The sequence below is a fragment of the Sciurus carolinensis genome, chromosome 12 (assembly GCF_902686445.1).
Source record: "Sciurus carolinensis chromosome 12, mSciCar1.2, whole genome shotgun sequence".
In the NCBI taxonomy this organism is placed as follows: Eukaryota; Metazoa; Chordata; class Mammalia; order Rodentia; family Sciuridae; genus Sciurus; species Sciurus carolinensis.
In genome coordinates, this window is record NC_062224.1 from 21,140,644 (window position 1) to 21,165,043 (window position 24,400).

A 24,400-nucleotide genomic window follows, 5' to 3' on the forward strand; every position below is an offset into this window, starting at 1 on the left:
CGTCCCCGCCCCACGCCCGACCTCGGATCTCTGAGCACGTGATTCTCCCAGTGCTCCGCCCTCCAACCTCCTTAGGCTCCTCCCCTCCCACGCCCCGCTCTCCACGTTGGCCGGCGTGTCAGCTCCGCCGCTACTGCTCGCCTCGCCCTCGCCAGGATTGGGGCCTGCGCACTGGGGCTTTAGTGCGTGACGCCTGCGCACTCCCCGACCTTTTGGCCGTGGTGGTTTTTTTGTCTCCAAAAATACGAAGCGAGAAAGAAGCAGAATGTTCTAGGGGACACTGTTTTCATCCTTTTATTTCCAGAGGCACAGGGACTTCCGTATGAATATCTCAGACAGGAAAAAAGCGTTGCAGAAAAACGATAGGAGGCAACCTGGTTGCAATGCGGCCTTCCACTTCCCGTCGCCTAGTAACTGTTGCTACAGCAACCGCATGGTCAACAACGCTAAGCATTCCTGGGAGGAATAGAAGGGGTATTTTCTTTTCTTCCCAAGAGAGAACAGCTAAGAAGGGGTCAAAGGGGGGATTTTGTGAAAGAGAAACCTGAGTTCCTTCAGAAGGCAAGGAAGCAAGAAAAAGAAAGGGGAAGGGGTGAAGAAAGGGACAGAGATACTGGTATAGTGAGAAAAGTTGAGGACAGGAGTTAAGAAGTCATTTGGTGAACATGGATTCATCGTGCTTTACTGAGAGCATTTATAACCTCATACCCAGTGACTTGAAGGAGCCGCCTCAGCCTCCTAGGTATGTGGGTAAGCAAAGATTATCACTTGAAACCAGAATGGGAAATAATGATTCCATGTCCAGATTAACTAAGCATACATAACACAGGACTTTTTTTAAAACCAATATCAGTATGATTTTATTGGAATATGGATGGACTTTAAGAAATAAAACATATTTTTGTCTCAGTGAAGTAGCCTTGGATGATCACTTCCTAGAGGTCGAACAATCTGAAGTGTTTAGCATTTCACAATTGAGGACATGACAGGCCAGTGCTGTAAGATGGTCATTTTATTGGGTTACAGCTCACCTCCTGTTAATACATTGTCATTTTTGTAATTTATCTAATTGTACGTGATGTGTTGTACAAAATAGCGTACTATGTCATGTTGTTATTCAAAAGAAAAAATCAGTTTTATTATTCTGAGTGAGGACATTTGATGTCAGATTTTAGGAACTCAGTATTGTATTTCTAACTGCAGTACTGCTCCTTCTCTAAAGGCAGAGTATTTTCCCCCCAAGATTACTGTAAAAAATAAATTCCCATTCATTTTTGAGTCTCAATTTTTTAATTGGTAAACAAAGTAGATAGAATAGATTTTAAGGTCTTTCTCAGGTTTAATGGCATACTTGAAGGAATAATAGTTGACGAGACCCAGAAATATGCAATTTAGTTAAAATTTCAACATAATTGTTAGGACCCACTAATTTCACCCAAATCTCATAAAGGGAACCACCAGTAACACTCCATTTACTCGCCTGTGTAAGTACTTCTTAGAACTCAAATCTGTGGAGAGAAAAGAAGTTAACTGATGGAGAAAATCTCTTTCCTCATAGGACTTGAAATATGTCCTTTCATTTATCTTTATCCTTTTCCTTATGTATGTCAAGACTACCTTTAAAAGAGCACTAGGCTAAAAATTAAGTTCTAAAACTAGTTATTTTGGGGGTCTTGAATAAATTTTCATTTGTTTTTTGATCTATGAAACAAGAGGATTAGATAGTCTCTAAGTACTCCTTTGAGAATGATGATCAATTATTTTTACTTAACATTTGCTTGGGGTGTGTAGCAACAACAAATGGGCAAGTCCTTCAATTTTAAACCTGAGTATCTGGTTTTAATTGAAGCAATACCTTTATTGTATTTCCATTAGATTCTTAAAATTTAGTAGAAATAGAAAAGAGGAGTGTAAACTGAACTATGATACAGTTTTCAGAGTTTATGAATGTTCAAATCATGTACTGCTGACCCAACTTTTTGGTCCAAAATTCCTGTATACTTTACAAGATAAAGTTCCTTCTCTCTGTAACACCTTGATAGATTGTACTATCTATGGAATACTAAATTTGAATGTTAAGATTTTTCTTAGATAGGTATTATGTTCATTGATAAATTTAAAAGTTTTACTGCATTTAAACTTTTTTCAAAAAAGCTTAAAAGAATAATCATTTGGAAAGCTTTAATTGAGCGCTTATATATAACAGTGCCCTAGTATATCAGTTCTTGGAAATGTTGGAGTGGCAGCACAAACTCCTTGCCTAGCTTTTATTCTGAAGAAATATGTAGAAAAAGGACTCAAGGTGAGAGGAAATTAAAAGCGTCTAAAAGTGGTGTCAAAAGAACAGATTCTGTTAGGGTGAAGTCAGTTTTCGCTGTCAGCAACAATCTGTAATATTATACCTACATAATATTATACCTATATAAGTATTATATTATATTATATTATGTAATATTATACCCTAAGAGTTCTGAAGTCTTTATAACATTTTCTTTTTTAAAGTCTGGTTATGTATCTGACTTTGCTGAACAATCTGTTTCTTAACTATTATGAATTCTTAGATGACATTGCCATTTTTATCCTGAGGATCTTTCCTATTTAGTTTGCTGACTTATTATAGGCAAGAATTTAATTGAGGAAAGCAGCAGATCTTTTAATGAACTTATATTCAAAGAAATAAAAAAAATCCAAAATCTTTGTTTTTGGCATAATTATATTTTATGCTAAAATTACCATTGATATAATATGGTTTCAGAGTCTTATGGTTAATTTCAGAAGCTACTATTCATATTTCTCATGTGGCTAGGCAATCTGCAGATTTCCACAATAATAAAACATTTTTATCTCTTGCATTACTTTTATCCAAATGCTCTTCTCATGCTTCTACAACACACACAGTTAGACCTTGCTTTTTATCTAAAAGATTCAAAATCACCAGGAAAAAGAGTTCTACAAATGAAGATATGGTACAATTAATAGAATCACTTGAGTAATGTAGAAGAATTAAAAATCTGGAAAACTGTAATGGAAGGGATAATTCAAATTATCCCCAAAAGGCAGTTTTTCCTTTCAAACATATGGATGAGGGGAAGGACATAAACAGGATTTTTGTTAGCAAGGGAAATTGCAGCTACCATATACAGTTACTGGCTTGCTATTTATTTTGAGTTATTACCTCTATTTAGATTTCTATAGATAATATAACACATAGTAAGAGGTATTAGCACATCTCTCTGGAATTTTATATATAACTTAAGATGTTGAGAGAATAAAATATGCCAACACCATTCTTTAGAATATGTTGCCAGGGAAATTTGCAGGTAAGTGAACTTTTTTTAGAAGTTTATTTGATTGCAAAGTAAGGTTTAATATCTTAAGCAGTGCATATAATATATTGTGGTGTAAGAAATTGTTTTTAGAAGGAAAGTGTATTAGTCTGTATCTGTCTGTTATCTTAAGCAGACACTATGACTCAAATTCTTAAAGAATAAGACTGTCTTACTAGGACACAGGTAAAATAAAGGGGTGTATAATTTTAGTTTTTAAAAATTTAATCAAGATGGATATCCAGTAATAATAAAAAAGGATGTTATTACTGTTATTAATAACAGTATGTTTGGTATGTTAGTACTGTCATCATTTCCTATTTTCTTTGAAATCTGTCCCAATATATTAGAACAAAGTATGTGTATAAATAATTAAAGTACATGCTACATAATAAATCATCAGAAGACTAAAAATATGCACACTATTGAAGCAAAAAGTGCTTACTAGTTTTATTTATTCAGGCAGTATACAGACTGATTAAAGATCTGAGCCTTAATATCAGATGTATGACTCAGTCTCAGCTCTTGTTCTCCCTACCCACATCAACTTTACAGGCCTGTTTTCCATAAAACTAGGATAATATTACTTGTCTCTGAGGGTTGTTTTGAGAATTAAATAATTATTGTGAAAATCATAGAATAGTACCTAACTTGCAATAGATATTTCACAGCAGCAAAATAATAATTATACTCAATGGCATACAGTTTTGTTTACCAAAGTGCAGAGCATAGCTTTGATAACTAACCAGGCTAGAGATAGAATTGGTATCTGTTTTTGAAAAATTACTTGATATAGTTGTAAGACTGAATTAAAGACTCACTTCAATGCCCATGTGGAGTATTGATGTACATGCAAACATTCTCCTCAAGAAATAATTTGGAGGACTTTCTAATAGTCTAATCTCCAGAGTTTGTTGATCCACACAAAATACATAGAGACAGTTGTTACTCAGTTGCCCATCTTCACCCATCAGGGGAAAAATTCCCAATTAATTTCTTTCAAACTATCCCAAACTTTGAGCAGTATCATTTCTTTGGTGATATTACAAAAATGTGTTCCTGGGATCTTAATGATCTGACTTCTTATGTGGTTAATGTTGACAATGTGTTATAGTTGTGGCATATTTGTTGAAGATGACAATAATCAATTGCTCCAGCCCATATCAAATAATAAATAGAAAATAGAGCCAGTTATCTAATAAAGTTACCTCCTATATCTTTATAATAAAACTACACCATTCAGAAAATAGAATAAAATGCAACTATTTAGAAGAAAGAGTAAGCTTCATATAAACTGCCAAGAAAAAAATAACACATTAAGTTAAAATCAAGTTGCAATTCATACAGAAATAGAAAGAAAACAATTTATTCTGAAAATTTGGAAAGATGGACAGAGTTTATTTAGATTTTATTCATTTATTTTTGTAATTTGGAAAAATTAAAAATTATCACTCATATGAAATAAAATATTTTTATAACAGATGAGTAAGTTCTTGGTTCACATACACAAAACCATTTTGAATCAAAATTGCAATTTAAAAAGAGGTAGGAGTAGATGTATATTGTTTCACTCAGAGGAAATTACGTTATTGATTATGACACTATTTCTTCTATTCCCAATTTCCATGGGAATTTTAAAACATATATTTGACCTGAATATTATTTCCTGAAGGTGTCTAATGAACTCATTCAATTTAGGCTGTAATTGATTCCCAGCCACTGAGTTCAAGATTGAGGAAAGGCCCCTAAAAGCAACAATAACAACAACAACAACAACAAAAAATCAGTGGTTTTCCAAATAAATTGATCTGCATACAGGAGAAGAGAATACAAATTGTTAATTGTTAAAAGTAGTACAGCTGAACTTCTTCCAACTAGGGATGGAATTTAACCTCTCATCTTAAGCAACTAGAACACCTGAAATAAATATGTGAAATAATAAATTTCTAACACTAGACAATAGGAAGCCCAGAGCATTCTTCCCTAAAATAAATGAATGAGGCAAATCCTACAATTGTCCTAACATATTCCATACAGAGAATTTAAACAAAGCCTAGGACTCTCCCTGTAAGGGGAGAGAATTTAGAGTTTGGGAAGGCAAATCACTAGAGTTCAGTACATTGTACCAGAGAGGAGAGAATGAGTGCAGGCAAGGAAATCACCACAAGAAAACTGCAGTGCCAGGTAAAATTCATGTTCCCAACAGTCAGTGGAGACCCCTCCTACTGCACAGAACATTGAGAGAAGCTCTCAGAAGTGTATTACCTCAGTTGAGGGGTCAACTCTAGACTAAAAGTTCTTCTGGACCTACTGTAACACTTAAAAGCAAACTTTAAAATGGCCACATTGTTTCTGGCTATAACTATCCCGGAATAAAGCTGAAGAAAAAATTTTTAAAAATACCAAAAGAAGGAAAGAGAAAAACTGAGTAATCAATTTCATAAAATTCAGTGTTTGACATCCAATCAAAAACTACTGGGCATATGAAGAAACATAAAAATACAAAGCATAACATGGAAAATTAGTCAATATGAAACAGACATACAAATGACATAGATGAGAGAATTGATAACAGCTGTTTTACATATTCGTCATGTGTTCAGAAAGGTACCAGAAAGCAGAATCAAGATGTGGAGAGAAATGTTTTGTTTTTTGTTTTGTTTTGTTTTTGGTACTGAGGATCAAACTCAGGGGTACTCGACCACTGAGCCACACATCCCCATCCCTGTTTTGTATTTTATTTAGAGACAGGGTCTCAAGACTGGCTTTGAACTCTTGATCCTCCTGCCTCAGCCTCCTGAGCCACTGGAATTACAGGCCTGCACTACCACACCAGGCTGAGAAATGGTTTTTTTGATATTAAGTTTTTTGAGTTCTTTATGTATACTAGAGATCAATGCTTTATCTGAGGTGCATGTTGGTAAAGATTTTCTCCCAATGTGTAGGCTCTCTCTTCACATTATTGATTGTTTCTATTGCTGAGGAGAAGCATTTTAGTTTGAATCCATCACATTTATTGATTTTTTATTTTACTTCTTGAGCTTTAGGTATCTTGTTAAGGAAGTCAGATCCTAGGCTGACATAGTGAAGATTTGGGCCAACTTTTTCTTCTATTAGGCACGGGGTCTCTGTTCTAGTGCCTAAGTCTTTGATCTACTTTGAGTTGAGTTTCATTCAGGGTGAGAGATAGGTGTTTAATTTCATTTTGTTACATGTGGCTTGCCATTTTTCCCAGCACCATTGATTGAATATTCTGTTCCATTGGTCTACGTATCTGGTGCCAATACCATGCTGTTTTTGTTACTAAAGCTCTGCAGTATGGTTCAAGTTCTGGTATTGTGATGTCTTCTGCTTCACTTTTCTTGCTAAGGATTGATTTGACTATTCTGGTTTTCTTTTTTTTACAAATGCATTTCATGATTGCTTTTGGGCTAAGGAACTGAACAGACATTTCACAAAAGAAGAAGTACAATCAATCAACAAATATATGAAAAATGTTCCACGTCTCTAGCAATTAGAGAAATGCAAATCAAAACTACTCTAAGATTTCATCTTACTCCAGTCAGAATGGCAATCATCAATAATACAGGCAAAAATAAATGTTGGCGAGGACGTGGGGGTGGCAGGGTGGGGGTGAGGAACACTAATACATTGCTGGGGGAACTGCAGATTGGTACAGCCACACTGGAAAGCAGTATGGAGATTCCTTAGAAAACTTGGAAAGGACCACCATTTGACCCAGTTATTCTACTCTTTGGTTTATACCCAAAGGACTTAAAATCAGCATACGACAGTAAAACAGCCACATCAATGTTTATAGCAGCTCAATTCACAATAGCTAAATTATGGAACCAAACTAGATGCCCTTCAATAGACAAATGGATAAAGAAACTGGCATATATAGTCAGCCTTAAAGAAGAATCAAATTATGGCATTTGCAGGTAAATGGATGGAACTGGAGAAGATCATGCTAAGTGAAATAAGTCAATCCCAAAAAACCAAACACTGAATGTTTTCTCTGATATGTACGTGCTAATTCACAATAAAGATGCAGGGGGGTGAGGCACTAGGGAAGAATTGAGTTAGTTTAGGTAGAGGAGAATGAAGCGGGGGAGGGGTATGGAGATAGGAAGGATAGTAGAATGAAATATTATTACCTTATATACATACATGGCTTCATAACTGATGTGATTCTACAACACGTACAATGAGAAAAATCAGAAATTAATGATAAAACAAATTGCCTAAATGCATTCTACTGTCATGTATAACTAATTAGAACGAATAAAACATTTTAAAAGAAGATATGGAGAGAAATGGAAGAGGAACCAACAATAACCCAAAGATCCAAATCTTAACTTCTGGGCATAAAGCATACCATGTCCAAAATGGAAATAACAAACCAGCTGGGATTAATAGTGGTTAAGACACTGAAGAAGAAAATATAGGTGAATTTGAAGACAAGAATGGAACAATAAAAATTAAACACAGAGAAAAAAGTCTGAAAAGAAGAACAGAGTACTGGTGAACTATGGAGAATATCAAGCAGCAGAATATAGGTCTAAATGTAATCACAGAAAAGGAGGGGAAGCTGGAGAAATTGAACACTTGCAGAAGAAGAAGAAGGAAGGGGGGGAGGAGGAGAAGGAGAAGAGATTATAATGCCAAGGGACATTATAATCAAATTTATTAAAACTCGTAATAAAGAGAAAAATCTTAAAATGCAGCCAGAGGAGAAAAAAGAAACATCACATACAGAAGAGAAAAAAGGACAGTACATTTCTTACGGGGAAACAATGAAGTCCAGAAATTTTAAAAAATTCTTTGTGCTGAGGGAATGGTATCATTTGGCAACTTAGAGTGACACAACAGAATGAAGACTACTGGAAATGGTAAATATGAAAGTTTTTTTCAAATCCCTTTAAAATATGTTTGGCTGTATTTTTAAATACAATGAATTATGAGGTTTTTGACACAGAGAGAAGTCAAATATGTGACAATACTAGGACAAAGGTGGGAGTGAAGTGACTGCAGATGAGTATTCCTTTGTAAGTTTTTGTGGTGGTTGTTTGGGGCATTTTGTTTTGTTTCAGCAGTGCAGGGTCTCATGTTTGCTAGGCAAGCACTCTACACTGAGCTATATCCCTGCCCCAAATCTTAAAGCAATTAAGGGTATATACTTGGAGGTAAACTATGAAATGTTAAACATGTATACTGTAAAGCAACAAAATTAAACAAAACCAAGGCAGAATAGAGAGAGAAGCAATAATCAATGAGATATGTAGGAAACAGCAACATGGAAAATTTAACAACATATTTATTAAATTACATTAAATGTGAATGGTCTAAATATACCAAATATAAGTGATTGGTTAAAAGTTCTATATTGTTTGTAAGGAAATAACTCTTAAAAATTAAGACACAGATAAGTAAAAACTCCATGAATGGAAAATCATATATCATCAATAAAAGGAATGCTGGAGTGTCTATAATGATATCAAACAGAGTAGATTTTAGAGTACAGAATTTTAAAGGAATGAACAATTATTTTATAATGATGAAGTATGGTCAGTTTTTAAAGAAGATAAAACAACACTAACAGCACCTCAAAATATATGAAGTAAAAACTGAGTTAAAAGAAGAGATAACCAAATCCACAATTATAGTCAAGAGATGTCAATATCTCTCAGAAATAGCAAAGATACAAAATCACAAGAAAACAGTAAGTACACTTTAAAATATCCTCAACCAGTTTGATCTAATTGTCATTTAAAAAGTACTCCATCCAAGATTAGTATAATATATTTTTTTTCAAGAGTTTAAAGAACACTAGCCAGACTGGACCGTATTTTTGTGTCATCAAGCAAGTATCACAAATTTTAAAAGGATTGAAGTTACATAAAGTATATTCTCTAACTATAAGGAAAATAAATTAGGAATCATTTAGAAAGATATCTGGAAACCCCAAGTATTTGAAAACTGAACAAACATATCTAAACAAACTTCTCAAAGAAGAAATAAAAATGTAATTTAAAGGTATTTTGGGTTGAATTAAACATGATAAATTAAAATTTGTGGATGTTGCTAAAGCAGTGCTAAGAGGGAATTTATAGCTTTAAAAACATTAGAGCCAGGCACAGTGTCACACACTTGTAATCCCAGTGGTTTGGGAGGCTGAGGCAGAAGGATCAAGAGTTCAAAACCAACCTCAGCAAGAGTGAGGTGCTAAGCAACTCAGTGAGACCCTGTCTCTAAATAAAATACAAAATAGGGTTGGGGATGTGGCTCAATAGTCGAGTACCCCTGAGTTCAATCCCTAACAAAACAAACAAACAAACAAAAACCTATATTAGAAAAAGAAAAAAAGGTTTAAAATCAAATACCTAAACTTGTACCTTAAGAAACTACAGAAAGAAAAGAAAGAAAATTAAATCTAAAGTAAAGAAATAATAATAATCAGTGCAGAAATCATAAAAATGGAGAACATGTGCCCATCAGTGAAAATCAATAAAATTCTGGTTCTTTGAGGTCAAGAAAATTAATAAATTTCTAGCAAGATTAATCAGGAGTGGGGAGAGAGAAAGGGAGGAGACAAATTACTAATATCAGGAATGACAGAGGGTACATCACAACCCATGCTACTGATGTTCAGAGGATAATAACAAAATATTGCATTCAATATCTTTGCCCTGGTACCTCTTTCTCAGACCAGTGCTTCCAACTAGATTTCATAAGCCTGATTCTCAGAGCTTGCTTCTCAGTTGCTTTATTGCTCTCCTTCTCCATATGAATATAGACATATGTAAATTAGAAATGTATACCTATTTTTAAACTTTAAATATTTTTACTAGAAAAATAAACACTGTGACTATAAATTTAATTCCAGGTACAAATCAATTTTTAAGACAACTATAAAAAATGACATGAAAAAAATTAAAACTGCAATGAAAACTATGGGACCAGCTAAAGTTGAAGTACCTTCTCCAAAGGATTTCCTAAAGAAGCATTCGAAGGAAAAAACTCTACCACCCAGTAGGTTTTATCACTCTTTCTTTTTAATATTAAAAATATTAGAAGCTAATTTAACTAAGATTATTTTATTGCCAACAAATATTAAATGTGAATAGGTAATAGCAACTTTACCTCTTAGTAAACAGAATTTGGATGGCCAGAAGAAAGTAAAAGTAGAGAATATAGTAGAAAAAGAGAGTGAGGAGTGATAAGTTGCCCCCAAAATAGTGTTTTGATAGGACAGGCATCTTGAAGTACATCTTAGATTATCCAGTAGAGCTCCACTTCTAGCATTATGTGCCTCATCATTTAATCCCTACTTATGTAGTTTCAATTAAATACAACATTATTTTTAGAAGTCCAAAACCCCAGATACTTTCTGATTAACGAGCAAGATTGCCCAGCATCTAAATTTTGTTGGATTTTTTTTCTTGGTGCAGAAATCAAACCCAGGTCCTTGCACATACTAGGCAAGTGCTTTACCACTGAGCTACACCCCAAGCTCTTTCTCTTGTCTTTTTTCCAAGAGATAAAAACTGCAGTTGTTACTACCAGTTGTTAAAGCAAAGCAATACCAGGCTCACTTTTGAGTATAGGCTTTTGCTTTCCCAGAACTCTATGACCACAAAGCACACCCCTTAAGTACGGAAGAGGTTTCATGAATGAGTGCCAGCTTCATGAATGTGCCACCCATGCAGTTGCCCAGAGCCCTGCATTTGGAAGGATGCCACATTGGATTTAATGCTCTGCTTTTGCCATCTTGAAATTCTTAAGTTTTTGATCATGCGGCCCTGTGTTTTCATTTTGTAGTGGACCTCAAAAATTATGTAGTTGATTCTAGTCATAGAGTATATTGATATCAGGAAAGAAGGCTTTTAGGAAAATAGAGAGTGTATGGAAATGGATCTGTGTCAAAGTATGCATAGAAGCAAATTCTTCCCATCCTATGTATGTCTTCCTTGATGTCCTAGGGCAGGAAAGAAAAGAGACAAATTGGTCTATCTCTGGAAAATGTTGACCTTTTTATGTCTACTGGCATCAAGGAAATAATACAACATCTCAAGCCCAGATAGGGGTGTACGTTTTGGGAAAAGTGAAAGTACGTCGCCCTGTGGAAATATTTTATGTCCCATAACCCTCTCAAATAACCCATACCCCATGATAAAGGGTAAGGTAATTATCAGGAAAGATGAAAGAAAATACAAAAAAATACAAAATTTATGCGTAATTAGTGACTTCCAAAGTCTTTTTTCTATTTTCTTCTAGTGGAATCTTGGCATTTTGTGACCAACACCTTTTGTAAACACTGGAAAATCTTAAAATAGAGTTCGATTATTTTCAATGCCTTAAGACCAGCAATATTTCTTGGGTCCTCATATGTCCCTAGGGCTAAGCATATTACATAATACAACTATTCTATATATCACATAAATGAAAAAATAAGTCTTACTGACTAAATAAGCTGTCTTCCTGAAATCTATCTCTTCTCTCATAAATATTGTAAAGCAAAAAGCAAATGCAAATCTTAACTAGCCTGAAGAATAACTAAGACCTTCAGGTTTAAAGCTGAGGATGTAGCTCAGTGCTAGTGTGTATATTTAGCATGTACAAGGCCCTGGATTCAATCCCAAGCGCCATGCATACACACACAAAATCAGAGTGTTGCAAGAATTTCAAAACTGTCCAGTGAGACATAGTAATTCTGGAGGCAAGAAGTCCATCACTGAGAGGTCAGCAGGGTTGGTTTCTTCTAAGGCATTTCTCCTCGGCTTGGAGATAGATGGTTTTCTTTTCTGTGTCTTCACATGGTCTCCTCTCTATGTATGTCTGTCCAAATTTCCTTTTATGAGGAACACTCAGATTAAGGGCCACTATAGTCCCTTCATTTTAACTTAACTCTTTGGACCTTAATTCCAAAGATACTCACATTCTGAGGTGCTGGGATTAGGAATTCAATTCAGCCTTTGATGAGATTAATCCAGTCCATAGACTTTTAACAAAAAGGTATTGTTTTTCTGATAATAAAAGTTATATAAACCCATGAACAAACAAGGTCAAACGATGTAAAAATGGATAAAGTCAAAGTCCCTAGAAATTGTGATGAGCTTAAGATTGGAGTAAGACCTTGCCTTCAGTTCTTGGAAATAAATTATAATTACTTTACATTTTAGCATTTTGACAAACCATGTCGATGTGGCTATATCAGAACAGATTGGTTGGAATGGCTGAACTGAAGATATTGTGTAAAAATAATTTCATCTGTGATTAATAAAAAGCATGCTGTATAGAGAAATAAGATACATTCTAGGTAGTAGTTACTTTAGGAAATGAGAGGCAGTCAGGGAGGAGTGGATAAGAAATTTCAACTATACTGGTGATGTTTTATTTGCTAGGCTGTGTTTTGTGTATACAGCTATTACATGCTTTCTATACATTATTATAACAATAGTTTTGGTGAAAAAAATCCCACAGATTCTTAGCCTTTCACTATATCAATTTATTTAGTTGGTGATTTTACAGTGATTTTCCTTTGCAGAAGCAATTATTGGTAATATTGATAGTCCTCAGAAGTTTTTAGTGTTTCTTGTATAAGCACTTTAAACAGAACTGACCATTTATTATTGTAGTCTTTATAAAAATATATTTAATAATAGTGAAAATGTATTAGTGAGCTAGCATATAATTTACAATGCTCATCCTTCTAAGATTTTATACTCTTTTTCAACATATTAATGATTATGTTGCACTTAATATTTTTGTGTTTTGATTCCTTAATATTTTAACAGTTTTATTGAGGTATGATTGACATATAAATAGCTGTACATAATTAATGTACATAACTTAATAAGTTTGGGGATAAGAAAGAACTTTTTACTGGATTTGAATTTATTAATGGAACCCCAGTATCTGGATATTAAAAGTAGTATTGAGTAGCAATGTTGATACTTAATGTTAACAAGGAAATGTTATATTTAACAGAGAAAAAATTTGATAGGAATCAGCCCAAGAAGCCTGCTGTACCACTGAGGACTGATCATCCAGTTATGGGAATACAGAGTGGAAAAAATTTTATAAATACAAATGCAGCTGATGTCATCATGGGAGTGGCTAAAAAACCTAAGCCAATTTATGTTGACAAAAGAACTGGGGACAAGCATGATCTTGAAACTTCAGGACTAGTTCCAAAGTACATCAATAAAAAGGTAGCCTTGTCATGTTTAATGTGAGAACTAAGACTTGAATAACTCAAATGTGGTGTTCCTCATAACTGTCTATGTTATCATTAATAGTGCTTTCACTGAACAAATTATCTAGATTGCCCACTCCCATTCCTCAGCAATCTGTGTTTGGTCCAAATCTAACATGATGATTCCAGAGAAATTGTAATGAACAATACCACAGAGTTCAGTGGATGAAATTTATAATTGTGTTCCTTAATTTCAGTTATTGATATATTTAATAATTATAACAAATGTTTTCTGAAAGATTTTAATTTGGGGTGAGGTGAAAATGTCACTAAAAGCACAATCACTACTATACCTAGAAGGAATAACCTTTCAGAAGATCTTAAGATGTAGTTGTTCAATTGCAATAATTTGGTAGTAGAATGAGAGAAATGAAGAGAAATACAGCTTTAGAGCTATCCATCCCATCAGTGTAATTTAAATCATTCACATTACTATTTTAACATGAGCATATTGATCTGTTTTTCGTTTGATGCAAAGCCTTGAGAGCACTGTAAAACAATCTAGTTCTTTCGGGTCCTTCATTTCTATAGGAAACGGTATTTATAAGCTGGGCATATAATTTCTTTGGTAGGCATTATAGACGCTTGGGTTTACTGGTGTAGATATAGAAGATCTTTGAAATAAAAACTTTACAAAGAAAAGCTTTCAAATCCTGTTTTACTTTGTATACTTAGTATACTTATAGAGCATAAAAGTGCTTGAAACATATTAAAATAAGTTCAAAATCCTAAAGAAAAAGAATAATGAGTTGTGGCAAGAAACAGGAGAAGAAAGGAAGGAACAGAAGAAAGGAAGGGGAGAAGGCAAGGAAGGAAAGAAAAAAAAGGGGGATACAGGAAGGAAAAAGAAAAATTGCCAATAGCGATATATAAGGGTCTTGCATTGAAGTAGTCCAGAGATCTACCATGATAAATCCAGTGCCTGTGGCCAATCAGAACAGAAAGCTCAAGGCCATTTTTCAGAGAGCACAACTTATTTTCTGTGAAACACTCAGTAGACTAAGATCACCACTGGAAAAATTGTAGCAGGAAACTCGGAGTTGGCTGCACATGCTGACAGTTTCTCAAGGCTCCTTGCGATGCTTCCTCCTTGTTGACCCCAGGAAGGGGCTCATAGTCCTTGTCTCATTCTTGGGAAAAACTTTAAATTTTCTCTCCTGGCTTCTTAAAGTCACTCCAGTTTATTATTTCTCTACTATCACACAGAAACTCTTCCTTGGTGGTTATGCCACCAACTACTGCCACACACTCTGTCCGCATCTTGAATGCTCTCTGCTTCACCTCTCCACTTCAATATATTTTCAGTTTTGAACAGAAAATTTGGAGAATCCGTCATGGAAACAGAAAAACACCAGGTTAATGCTTGTTTACCAAACCATGACAAGACTGTGCACCTACAGTCCTCTTGGTGTCACTGACTAAGTAATCAGGTCTCATGAAAGACTTATTCCACTTAATTTTCACTTATCAGGGTTAAACTTTAAAAATCTATTATTAATAAATGAGATAGTAAATAAAACTTTTTAAAGGCAAAGCATTTTTTTAACTGAGTAAACCTCATGTTTTAGTTCCAAATAAATTTGTATATTGATAAACAATTTGTGAAAACAAACTGAAGGATGATTACATGAGGTCTATAGCAATAGCAGTGAGACATTATTTCAAATCCTGACACTGCCACATTCTACTTCTGTGATCTCTAAGAAGTCATTGGGTTGTTCTGAGGATTAAATGATATAAAGTAGATAAAGAACTTAATGCAATACCTAGGTACCTAATAAAAGTACAACAAAGAATGAATATTATATGCACTTATTAATGTTAATAGTATACACTTACTTTCAGTGATTAAACACCTAGAATATATCAGATCACTGAAGCTTTTGTCCACTTATGAGATTTTTTTCCCCAAAATGTATCCCACTATTCCCTTTTTTAAACAGTCTGCCAAATATAGTCTTGTGTGAGGCTACAGAATCAACATTATGAATATCAGTTGTGCTGAGCTATAATGCTGTTTCCCTCAGTGTTTCCTGAAGTGTATTGATCTGTTTATCACTGCACTAACCAACCAAAATACTGTGCTCTCAGAGTTTATTTGTATAGGGCAGTGTGACTTTCCAGAACACTCTTATATATAGGATTTCTATCCCTTTTTCAGTCAGGATGGGTTAGGTGACACTGAGGTGATAACCCCAAAATTCCAGTAAATCAAAGCAACAAAGTTTTACTATTTGTTACTAAATAAAGTTTTATTATTTTGCTCATAGAGGGTTGTTAGAGGTCCTGCTTCTTGTCCTTCTTGGACCCAGAAAACCCAGAACATTGCTTGTCACTAGGCCCAACAGAAGAACAACATGGCAGGTTATCCACTGATACCTCTACGCACACTGGACAAGTCAAGCTACGTAGCTACATTTTACTTCATCGAGAGCAGGAAAATGTTGTTCTACCAAATGCTCAGGAGGAGGAGAACCAGAACATTGTGAATAACTTCAGTGACTACCAGACTTCTCAGCAGCTGCTTCCTCAGAGGGTCTCTAAAGTGGCCCTGTTATTTTCTTTAACCTTTCTAACCTTTATTCTGCTTTCTTTTATTTCATACAGTGCTTCCTTGGTATCCACATGGAATGTCCACCAAGGTCCCCTGTGGATACCAAAATCTGCAGATTCTCAAGCCACTTACATAAACAGTGTAGTGTTTGCATATAAACTATGTACATCCTACTGTGTGCTTTAAATCATCTCTAGATTACTGATAAATTCAAAACAAATATAAATGCTATGTAAGTAGTTGTTATATTGTTTGGGGGATGACATGAAAAAGACTCTGTAAATGCCTTTTCAAAAATATTTTCCATCCATGGTTGGTTGAATCCATGGATACAGAACCTTCAAATATGGAGGACTGACTGCAGTCTGGTTTTCATGAATCTCTCTCACCACAGAGTGCAAATTCCATGAGAGCAGAAATTTGCCTTTGTTATTGACTATTACACCTTTCACCACGTACATTTCTCAATACTTTTTGAAGAGTGAACATGGAGTAGTTCTGTTTCTGCAGACAATGACATCAATTTCACTAATCTGAAAGAATCACAGCTGATGTCTTCACTGTTGGTCCTTCTAAGCAGCCCAGGAATCTAAAAATGTATTTTGCCTTTCTAAAAATAACCTTAGGGTCCCCAGGTCAATTTTATCTTAAAGTTGAGATGCTTCACTTGATTCAAGAACTTACTTTTCTAATGTCTTGGGCACATTTGTCTTCTTTTATTTAAGAAGACCATGAAAGAGAGACCTCAAAGGTACTCGAGAGATTTCTAGGTAAAAGCTAAAGCACATAATATAAAGAAAACAAATGTCAACTCTTAGAGGTAAAGAATCGAGTCATGAGAACAGGCACTGGAAACATACAGAAAAGGGAAAAACAACAACTCAGTTTGAAAAGATGGAATCAACTAGTTCTCCATGGGGAAGCCACTAAATTTTGTTATGTTCAATGTTTTTGAATGAATTTTTTTTCTCCAGTCGTTGGTTGCTTTATACACTTATGTAAGATTGCATTCAGAATATTGGTTATTTTTTTCCTAAAAAATCCTTACAGGATTACGGTATCACACCTGAATACATATGTAAACGAAATGAGGAAATAAAGAAAGCCCAAGAAGAATATGACAATTATATCCAGGAAAACCTTAAGAAAGCAGCAATGAAAAGGCTCTCTGATGAAGAGAGGGAAGCAGTTCTGCAGGTAAGTGTTCTGTGATTTATACTCGTGGGTAAGTCTTTAGAACACCTCTGAAAGACCTTCCAGTCAGCCCCTCAACTTGGTTATTGAAGCCAGCACTTTGACTCTGAAGTCAGAACGATCTCTTTTGGATATAGTCACCAACTCCATGCAGCAAAGTTGACCCTCTGGGAGGTCAAAAATTTTAATATAGGAACTCACTGAATATTACTGTTTCCAACTTAGCGTACTTTTATTGTAAGGAAGCCCACCTTCTCTTACAACAAACATATAAATAAGGCAAAAAAAGTGTTTTTATTTTCATTTTTATGCCTCCAAATTTATAAAAGAAATAAATGTCCATTAATAAAAATAATGCCCATAAAATTAGATATTTTTCACTAGATGGAGCTCTAGAATAATTGAAACTATTCCTAAACCAGTTTTTAAAATCTTTCCTATTAATTCATGGAAGCAGAACCCTCATTTTGGAGGGCTGACTGCATTTGGTGTCTCTGTCTCCCTAAAGATTGCAAATTCCATGAGAGGTATAGGAGGTACGGAAAGGAAGAAGCAGGAAATAGAAAGCATGTTCAGCTGGGGTTCTAAAGAGAATTTAAGGAACTTCTTCCAGAAGTGAAGTAGGATTGATGACGCCATCAAGGGACACGGAGGGGTGCCCAGGACTAAGAACAGGGGAATCTACCACCACCTGGGCTTGAAAGGCAGGGACTGGTGATAGGGTTATCAGGGCCTAGTTAAAAGCTGGGGCCTGAAGAGGGGCCACCTGTCACAGTCAGTGCAGCTAGAACTAGCATCCAGGCGGTGTTGGAGAGGGGGAAGAAATGCCCCAGCCTCTCTCCCTCCCCACCATGCTTGCTTTGGCCCAAACTCAGTCAGAAGCCAAAGGGCACAAGAACCAGGGGGACAGCCCATAGGAATCAACTCCTTCCCTTCACCTCTCATCAGTGAGCAGGGTAAGAAGATGGAGAATGTCTGAGGGCATGGTAGGTACAAAAGGAACATGAAATGAAAGGCATTTCTTATGACCACTTCTCCTTATGATATGACCACTTTTCCTAATTTTTTCAAAATTAACAATATTATTTCAGCTTTAAAATGGAAGAGAGAAAAATTAAGAAATAAAAATAATAGAAAGAGCTGGGACTGTAGCTCAGTGGCAGAGTGCTTGCCCAGCATGTGGTGGGTCCTGGGGGGAGGGCGGAACTTTGTTGCAATAGATAAAAGACTTTTTTTAAGATAAAATAATTTTTAAAAATGGTGGGGGTATCTTAAAAGCAGCAAGGAGGCTACTTCAACATAATCCGAAATGTTATATTTAGTTTCCATTTCTATCTGTTGACTTTGATCCAAACGTTGTTGTATATATTAGAAGATTAAAAAAAAAGATAAAAGCAAACTGTCCTCTAAAAGAAAATCCAGAGAAAAAATATAGCTGCTGTGACCACAAGTAATATGGAAATACCCAACTAGCTATGAAAAACCTTTGATATTTGAAAGTGCATACATATATAGATTTGTCTCTGCAACAGGCACCCCTGTGGAGCACCATGGGAACATATTTCACATTTCATAATGAAAGACCATGAAGAAATAGAATCCTTTTGAGGCTTTCTTTTTGGAATATGTCTTATGCTCTATTGAGACAATTGTGAATTATGTCAACCCATCTCCCTCTTTTTAGAATTTAACCTGGGTATTGTCCCCTCTGTCTTTCCTTTTCCCAGGTCTTTGATAAAATCTCACTCGATTAGGGGCAAAAGACAGTTGCCCTTTCCCCCAATAACTCTGTTCTATACAGTGTCCCCTATCCTGTCACCATTTTTACCTAAGCAGGGAACTATATCATTGAAAGGTTCATTGTCCCCAAAAACTTTCCACAAGTGTGAATTTGTACTATGAAGTCTTATTATGAGGCTTTATTACATAAGACACTTCTAAACCTCTTTTAAACCTAAAGCCCTATGGCCATGGTTTTTTCAAGGACCGTGTTTTCCAGGCAATATTTTAAATAATACCATCTGTTTTGCTTTTTTTCTTTCATGTTAGTAAAATGATCTGTGCCTATAATGAATGATGAGAGTGTTAATTCATTGAAGAAGTTTAAGAGCATTTTGTTAGTGGAGCCCCCTAGTGCACTGTGATAAGAAATGATAACTAGGACTAGATGGAAATAACCTTTACAACTCCTAAGAGACCCCTAATTTTGAATTTGTTGATTTCTGAGACTATAAAACATTAACTACATTATTGAATTAGCATATGGGATACATTTAATGACAATCCAGTCATTCCTAGAATATGTTAATGGGAAGTATAGATCCCTTGGCTATATGGAGGACAACTTCTTTCTAATATATTGGAAAGATATATAAATGATCATCTTTTGCAAAATTGATTTTTGGCATTTTTACAATCGCATTTTGTCAAATTTAAGAAAATATGACCATGCAAGTTAGAATCAAGTCTTCTGGTGTGATTTCTCTATTGAAGAATGAGGATTAAAAAAATCTGAAGAAAAAAGTAAAAATTTCATAAAACCTAATTTCCTGTTTAAAAATGTCCTTTACTTGGAAGTATCAATTCTCAGTTATTGGTTTTTACCAAAATTTCTGCTATCAGCTTAGTTCCGTAGCACTCATAACCCTGCATATGCGTATTTGATGGTAAAAACAAGTACAGTAACATTAAAAACAGAACAAATAAATACTCCCACTGGGGATTGAGCAGACAATCAAGGACAGAATTTGGCCTCGGTATAGTATTTTTCACTACTGTGGCCAAGTCCCTGGTAAATACATATCATTTTAAAAGTTATTTTCATCAGTTCTTTTACCTATTTACAATTTTTGTTATCAGTACAGTTTCTTCTTTACCATTTACTTACTATTGCAGTTTGCTTCAATATCTTCAGTTCTGTGTACATTTGCAGGGGCTGAAAAAGAACTGGGAAGAGGTGCACAAAGAGTTCCAGTCCCTCTCAGTCTTCATAGACTCCGTACCTAAGAAGATTCGAAAACAGAAGCTGGAAAAAGAAATGAAACAGCTAGAACATGACATTGGTGTAATTGAAAAGCACAAAATTATTTATATTGCTAATAAATAATAATGGATTTTTAAAGCATAGTAATTTAATGTAGGAAAAACATGGAAGATATAAAAATGAAACCATAAGTTTTTCAAAGAGAAAAATACTATGAAGGGAATAATAGTCAATCAAAATGCTTAAGCAATGTTTAAAGAACAATTGAATTATTTACTTATGTAAAAAAGAAAAAAAGTTTTTATTAGTTTCACATTTTCTTCCTATCAGCAAACCATTAAAGTTTGAGGTTATGTGTTCCAATTCTGTAATATAATTCATTATTATGATGTACTTATTTCACATAAACATTAATTTTCAGACCCTGAAAAATAACCAACACTCAGAACTTCAGTATTTTTTCTGGACTGCACAATACAAAGAACATAACTTTAAAAATTATATTTTGAATTGAAAATAGAAGCATATGCTTTTTTTCTACTATGATGTGTTTCTATATATTGTTTCTGAGCTCTGCAGTTTAAAAGATAGATTCTAAGGTAATCTTTGTCATTTGCTGTTATTCCCAACTGCAGATATTTTCACTATTCAGAACACAATATATGATGAAAAGCTTATATGTGAAGGAACAAATTTAAGAAGATAACTTACAAAATCAAGAAGATGACTTATAAAAGTCATCGTGAGGGATGATTGAAGAGAGTCTCTCACACTGACTTATGAAACATTGATATTCTGATATTCTGATATTTTTTTCCCTAATTTACTATGCATATTTCACTAAACTGTGTTATGTTTTTCATTTGGGTCCTTTTCTATTATCTATTTTGTGAATTCTAAAATTACTTTTAATAAGATTATGTAATCTATTTAGCAATAAGTTTATGTAAATGGAGCTGTCATTCACTGAAAATAAGAAACCAATCTATACATATCTAAGAAGGAAAAGATTCTTTTATGAAATGTTAAATTAAGAAAAGTTAGTAAAACATGAAACTATAACATGTCAGTGAAATATGACATTTTCTACTACTTACACTGATTTTTATTCTATAGACAATACTTTTCAAGCTTTTTTATAAACAGAATTTGAGCGCATTGTTGAAAAACTTCCTAATGTTTACATATAACTATTTTGAAATTTCATTTTAAACTATTTTTACATCTTTTGGTGAGATTTAAAGTGCATTTTTTTCATTCCTTTATTAATCCTAGAGCAGACAGAAAATAAAGGATATTGTTTGATAAATACAAAGGATGGTATATGATAAATTCTCACCCAAAATGCTATTGAGGGTAGACTAACAGTTACAACAGTAAACCCAAAATATATTGTTAACATAACTATAATAGAAACTCAGTTCTTGCTTACATTACAGTACTATGCTGTAAACGAGCCAATAAGACCCCTTTCCACATTGTTGTATAGAAACCCAGACTTTCAGACTGGGTGGCTCCTAACCTAAGCAGAGCTGGGGAGCACCACATAGAGGCCAGGCTTAGGCATGTTGCATATCATGCCTGCTTACATTCTCTGAGTGAGCGATTGCAGTTGCATTAGCAAAGCAACCCCAGCTCTTAGCTGTCTGATAACAAAAAGTTAAACTTCTCATTTCCATCACTGTCCTATGTGAACAAGGGTGGGGTGCCCTGTATTCCATGTCACTCAGAGACTCAATCTCTTTTTGTCTAGTGGCTCTCCTGGTACAGCCAGCCTTCCCTGCCAGAGTTAAGGATAAGATGCTTAGAGGAGCATTTTATTTGTAAAATTATTGCTATACATACTTATTTTTAAATAATTCAAAATCAGTAATGATGCAAAAATACTCTAATTATTTCAGCCTTATGGATGTTATGCTTTGGAGTTGTGAGTAGGAGTTGCCTTAAATATTAAAATGATAACTGTGACTTTAACAGATTTTTTTTCTTGCTTTCTGTAAAAGCTCACTAAAAAGTCCAGATGTGGGCTGGGGAGATAGCTCAGTTGGTAGAGTGCTCGCTTCACAAGCACTAAGGCCCTGAGTTCAATCCCCAGCACCGCAAAAAAAAAAATGTTTCTCCATGACCCACAATGTTGTGCTAGATGGACTTCATTGCCTTTGTCACTCACAGTCTTCCTAGGGTGCCTGTCTGTTCCTAGGAGGGCATTCCCTACCCTGGGACCCCCAACATTGGAGAGGTACAGTGCAGAGTCTCTCCATTCTCTCTCTCCCTTCCTGCCCATTTTCCTGGGTATCCCATCAGTCAGAGGAGCCATAGACACCTGACTCAGGCAGTCAGCCAGTTACTGATCAGATTCTCTTCAGATCATGAGTGAAAAACAGATCGCAGTCTCATTGTGGTACACACCTGAGCCTAAAAGGTCAAACATATTACTGCAGCTAGTTTGGCTTGGTTTCTGTTCCTGTTCCAAAGAATTCTGAGTGGAAGAATAAAGATTGGATGTAATCTGTTCCTTTGCTATGATCTCTTCTGCTTGAGTTCTTGAAATGCAGCCTTTCCCCTACCCTTTGTAACCAATGTGCTAATTAACACTGAGGTTCTAGGCCTCCCAGATCTACACACATGGTTTTCTCTGCCCAGAAAACTAGCCTTTTCTTTCTCTCCAGGGAATCTACTTAGCAAATCCCTGACCTTCAAGGGTCAGTTCACATCACATTTCTGTAGCACCCCTCTTTGATTCCTTAGAATCCAGCATTATGTTACAGCATTGATCATGTTGTATTATATGTATCTGGATATTTTTCTGCTCCCGGTGAGACTGCAAGTTTCTCGGGGGAAAAAGCTATGATATATCTTTTATCTGCATTCCTTAGATATTATAAAATAACTGGTATATAGAAGATAGTAAAAAAATCTTCTATTGAATAAATTCATGAACAATATCCAAATTGTATTTTAATGACCCAGTAACATGACATAAATCAAAGGATGGGAATTTTTTGTTTCCAAATAAACCAGGTGGTACCATATCAAACAGTTGGTATATGATCAAATCAGGAAGAGGCAATTTCATGCAGTAGTGAAGAGTTCAGGAGATGGAATGAGGCAGACTCAAGTTCATGTCTCAGTTCAGACACTGACTGTGCTATGAGATCTTTCTCTGATATACTTTTCTTTTCTGTAAAATAACCAATAACTATACTTTGTAGCATTTTGATGAGAATGACTGAAACAATATTTTTCTAACAGCCTAGTCAGAAAGACTAAATTTTTTGCAAACAATTCTTAGTAAATATTCTTTCAGTTCTGTAGTAGTTTTGTCCTGTTGGCACTAGGCCCATTATCATACTGTCGATAGAATTTGCCAAACCAATAAAATCTGGTTGCAGGAGAGGACCTGATTGAAAGGCTTACGAGTCTAACCTAAGATTTCCTAGCCTGGTTAAACTCCTAAGGGGCACACACAGATGATCACAACTCTATATTCAGTAACTTCTATCTTTAGTAACTGGCCAAATTTTGGCAATCCTTTCTAAGTACCTCAGAACAGACATTCCAAAATGAAAGGTAAACTTTAAGTAATTGTGCCAGAGTCATTGAGGGGAAAGATCTGCAAGACTGCTTCCAATAAAGTCTCATGGGTAATATTTACTAGTGAATTAATAATGGAGCTCAGGACCTGATCTCAAGTCTGGGAGTACAGTTCATTTTTTCTCAGGACCTTAGAGAAAAAATGCATACGAAATAACAATGCACTTGAACCTGAGCATCAGTCTTTAAGAAACATCTCTCACCTAAATAAATTCAGTCAGTACATTATCTCCCAGTGGTCAAGATATAAAGAAAACAAATCATAATCAAAAGGTACTTAGGCTAGAATAGAGTCAAAAGAAAAAAGAAATATAGATTATTCTATAATAATCTCTTCAGCTAACACAGCTCATTCATTGTTATTCAACAAATATTGGCTATTACATGCCACAAACTTCTAGTAGCTGGGCACATAGGAGTGAACAAAATAGTTATGCTAGGAAGACATAAATAATCACACAAATGCACTTATAACTATAAATTTAATTTGG

At 34.9% G+C, this 24,400-nt stretch overlaps 1 protein-coding gene across 1 annotated transcript; it reads left to right on the forward strand.

Annotated features, from left to right (window-relative positions):
* Positions 1 to 224: 224 nt before the first annotated feature.
* On the forward strand, positions 225 to 23,616 carry Enkur (enkurin, TRPC channel interacting protein). Its single transcript, XM_047520900.1, has 5 exons — positions 225 to 742; positions 10,213 to 10,358; positions 13,317 to 13,540; positions 17,189 to 17,335; positions 20,265 to 23,616. Exons 1-5 carry the CDS (start codon positions 666 to 668, stop codon positions 20,436 to 20,438), a joined length of 768 nt encoding a protein of 255 aa, XP_047376856.1. The 5' UTR covers positions 225 to 665; the 3' UTR covers positions 20,439 to 23,616.
* Positions 23,617 to 24,400: the final 784 nt, after the last annotated feature.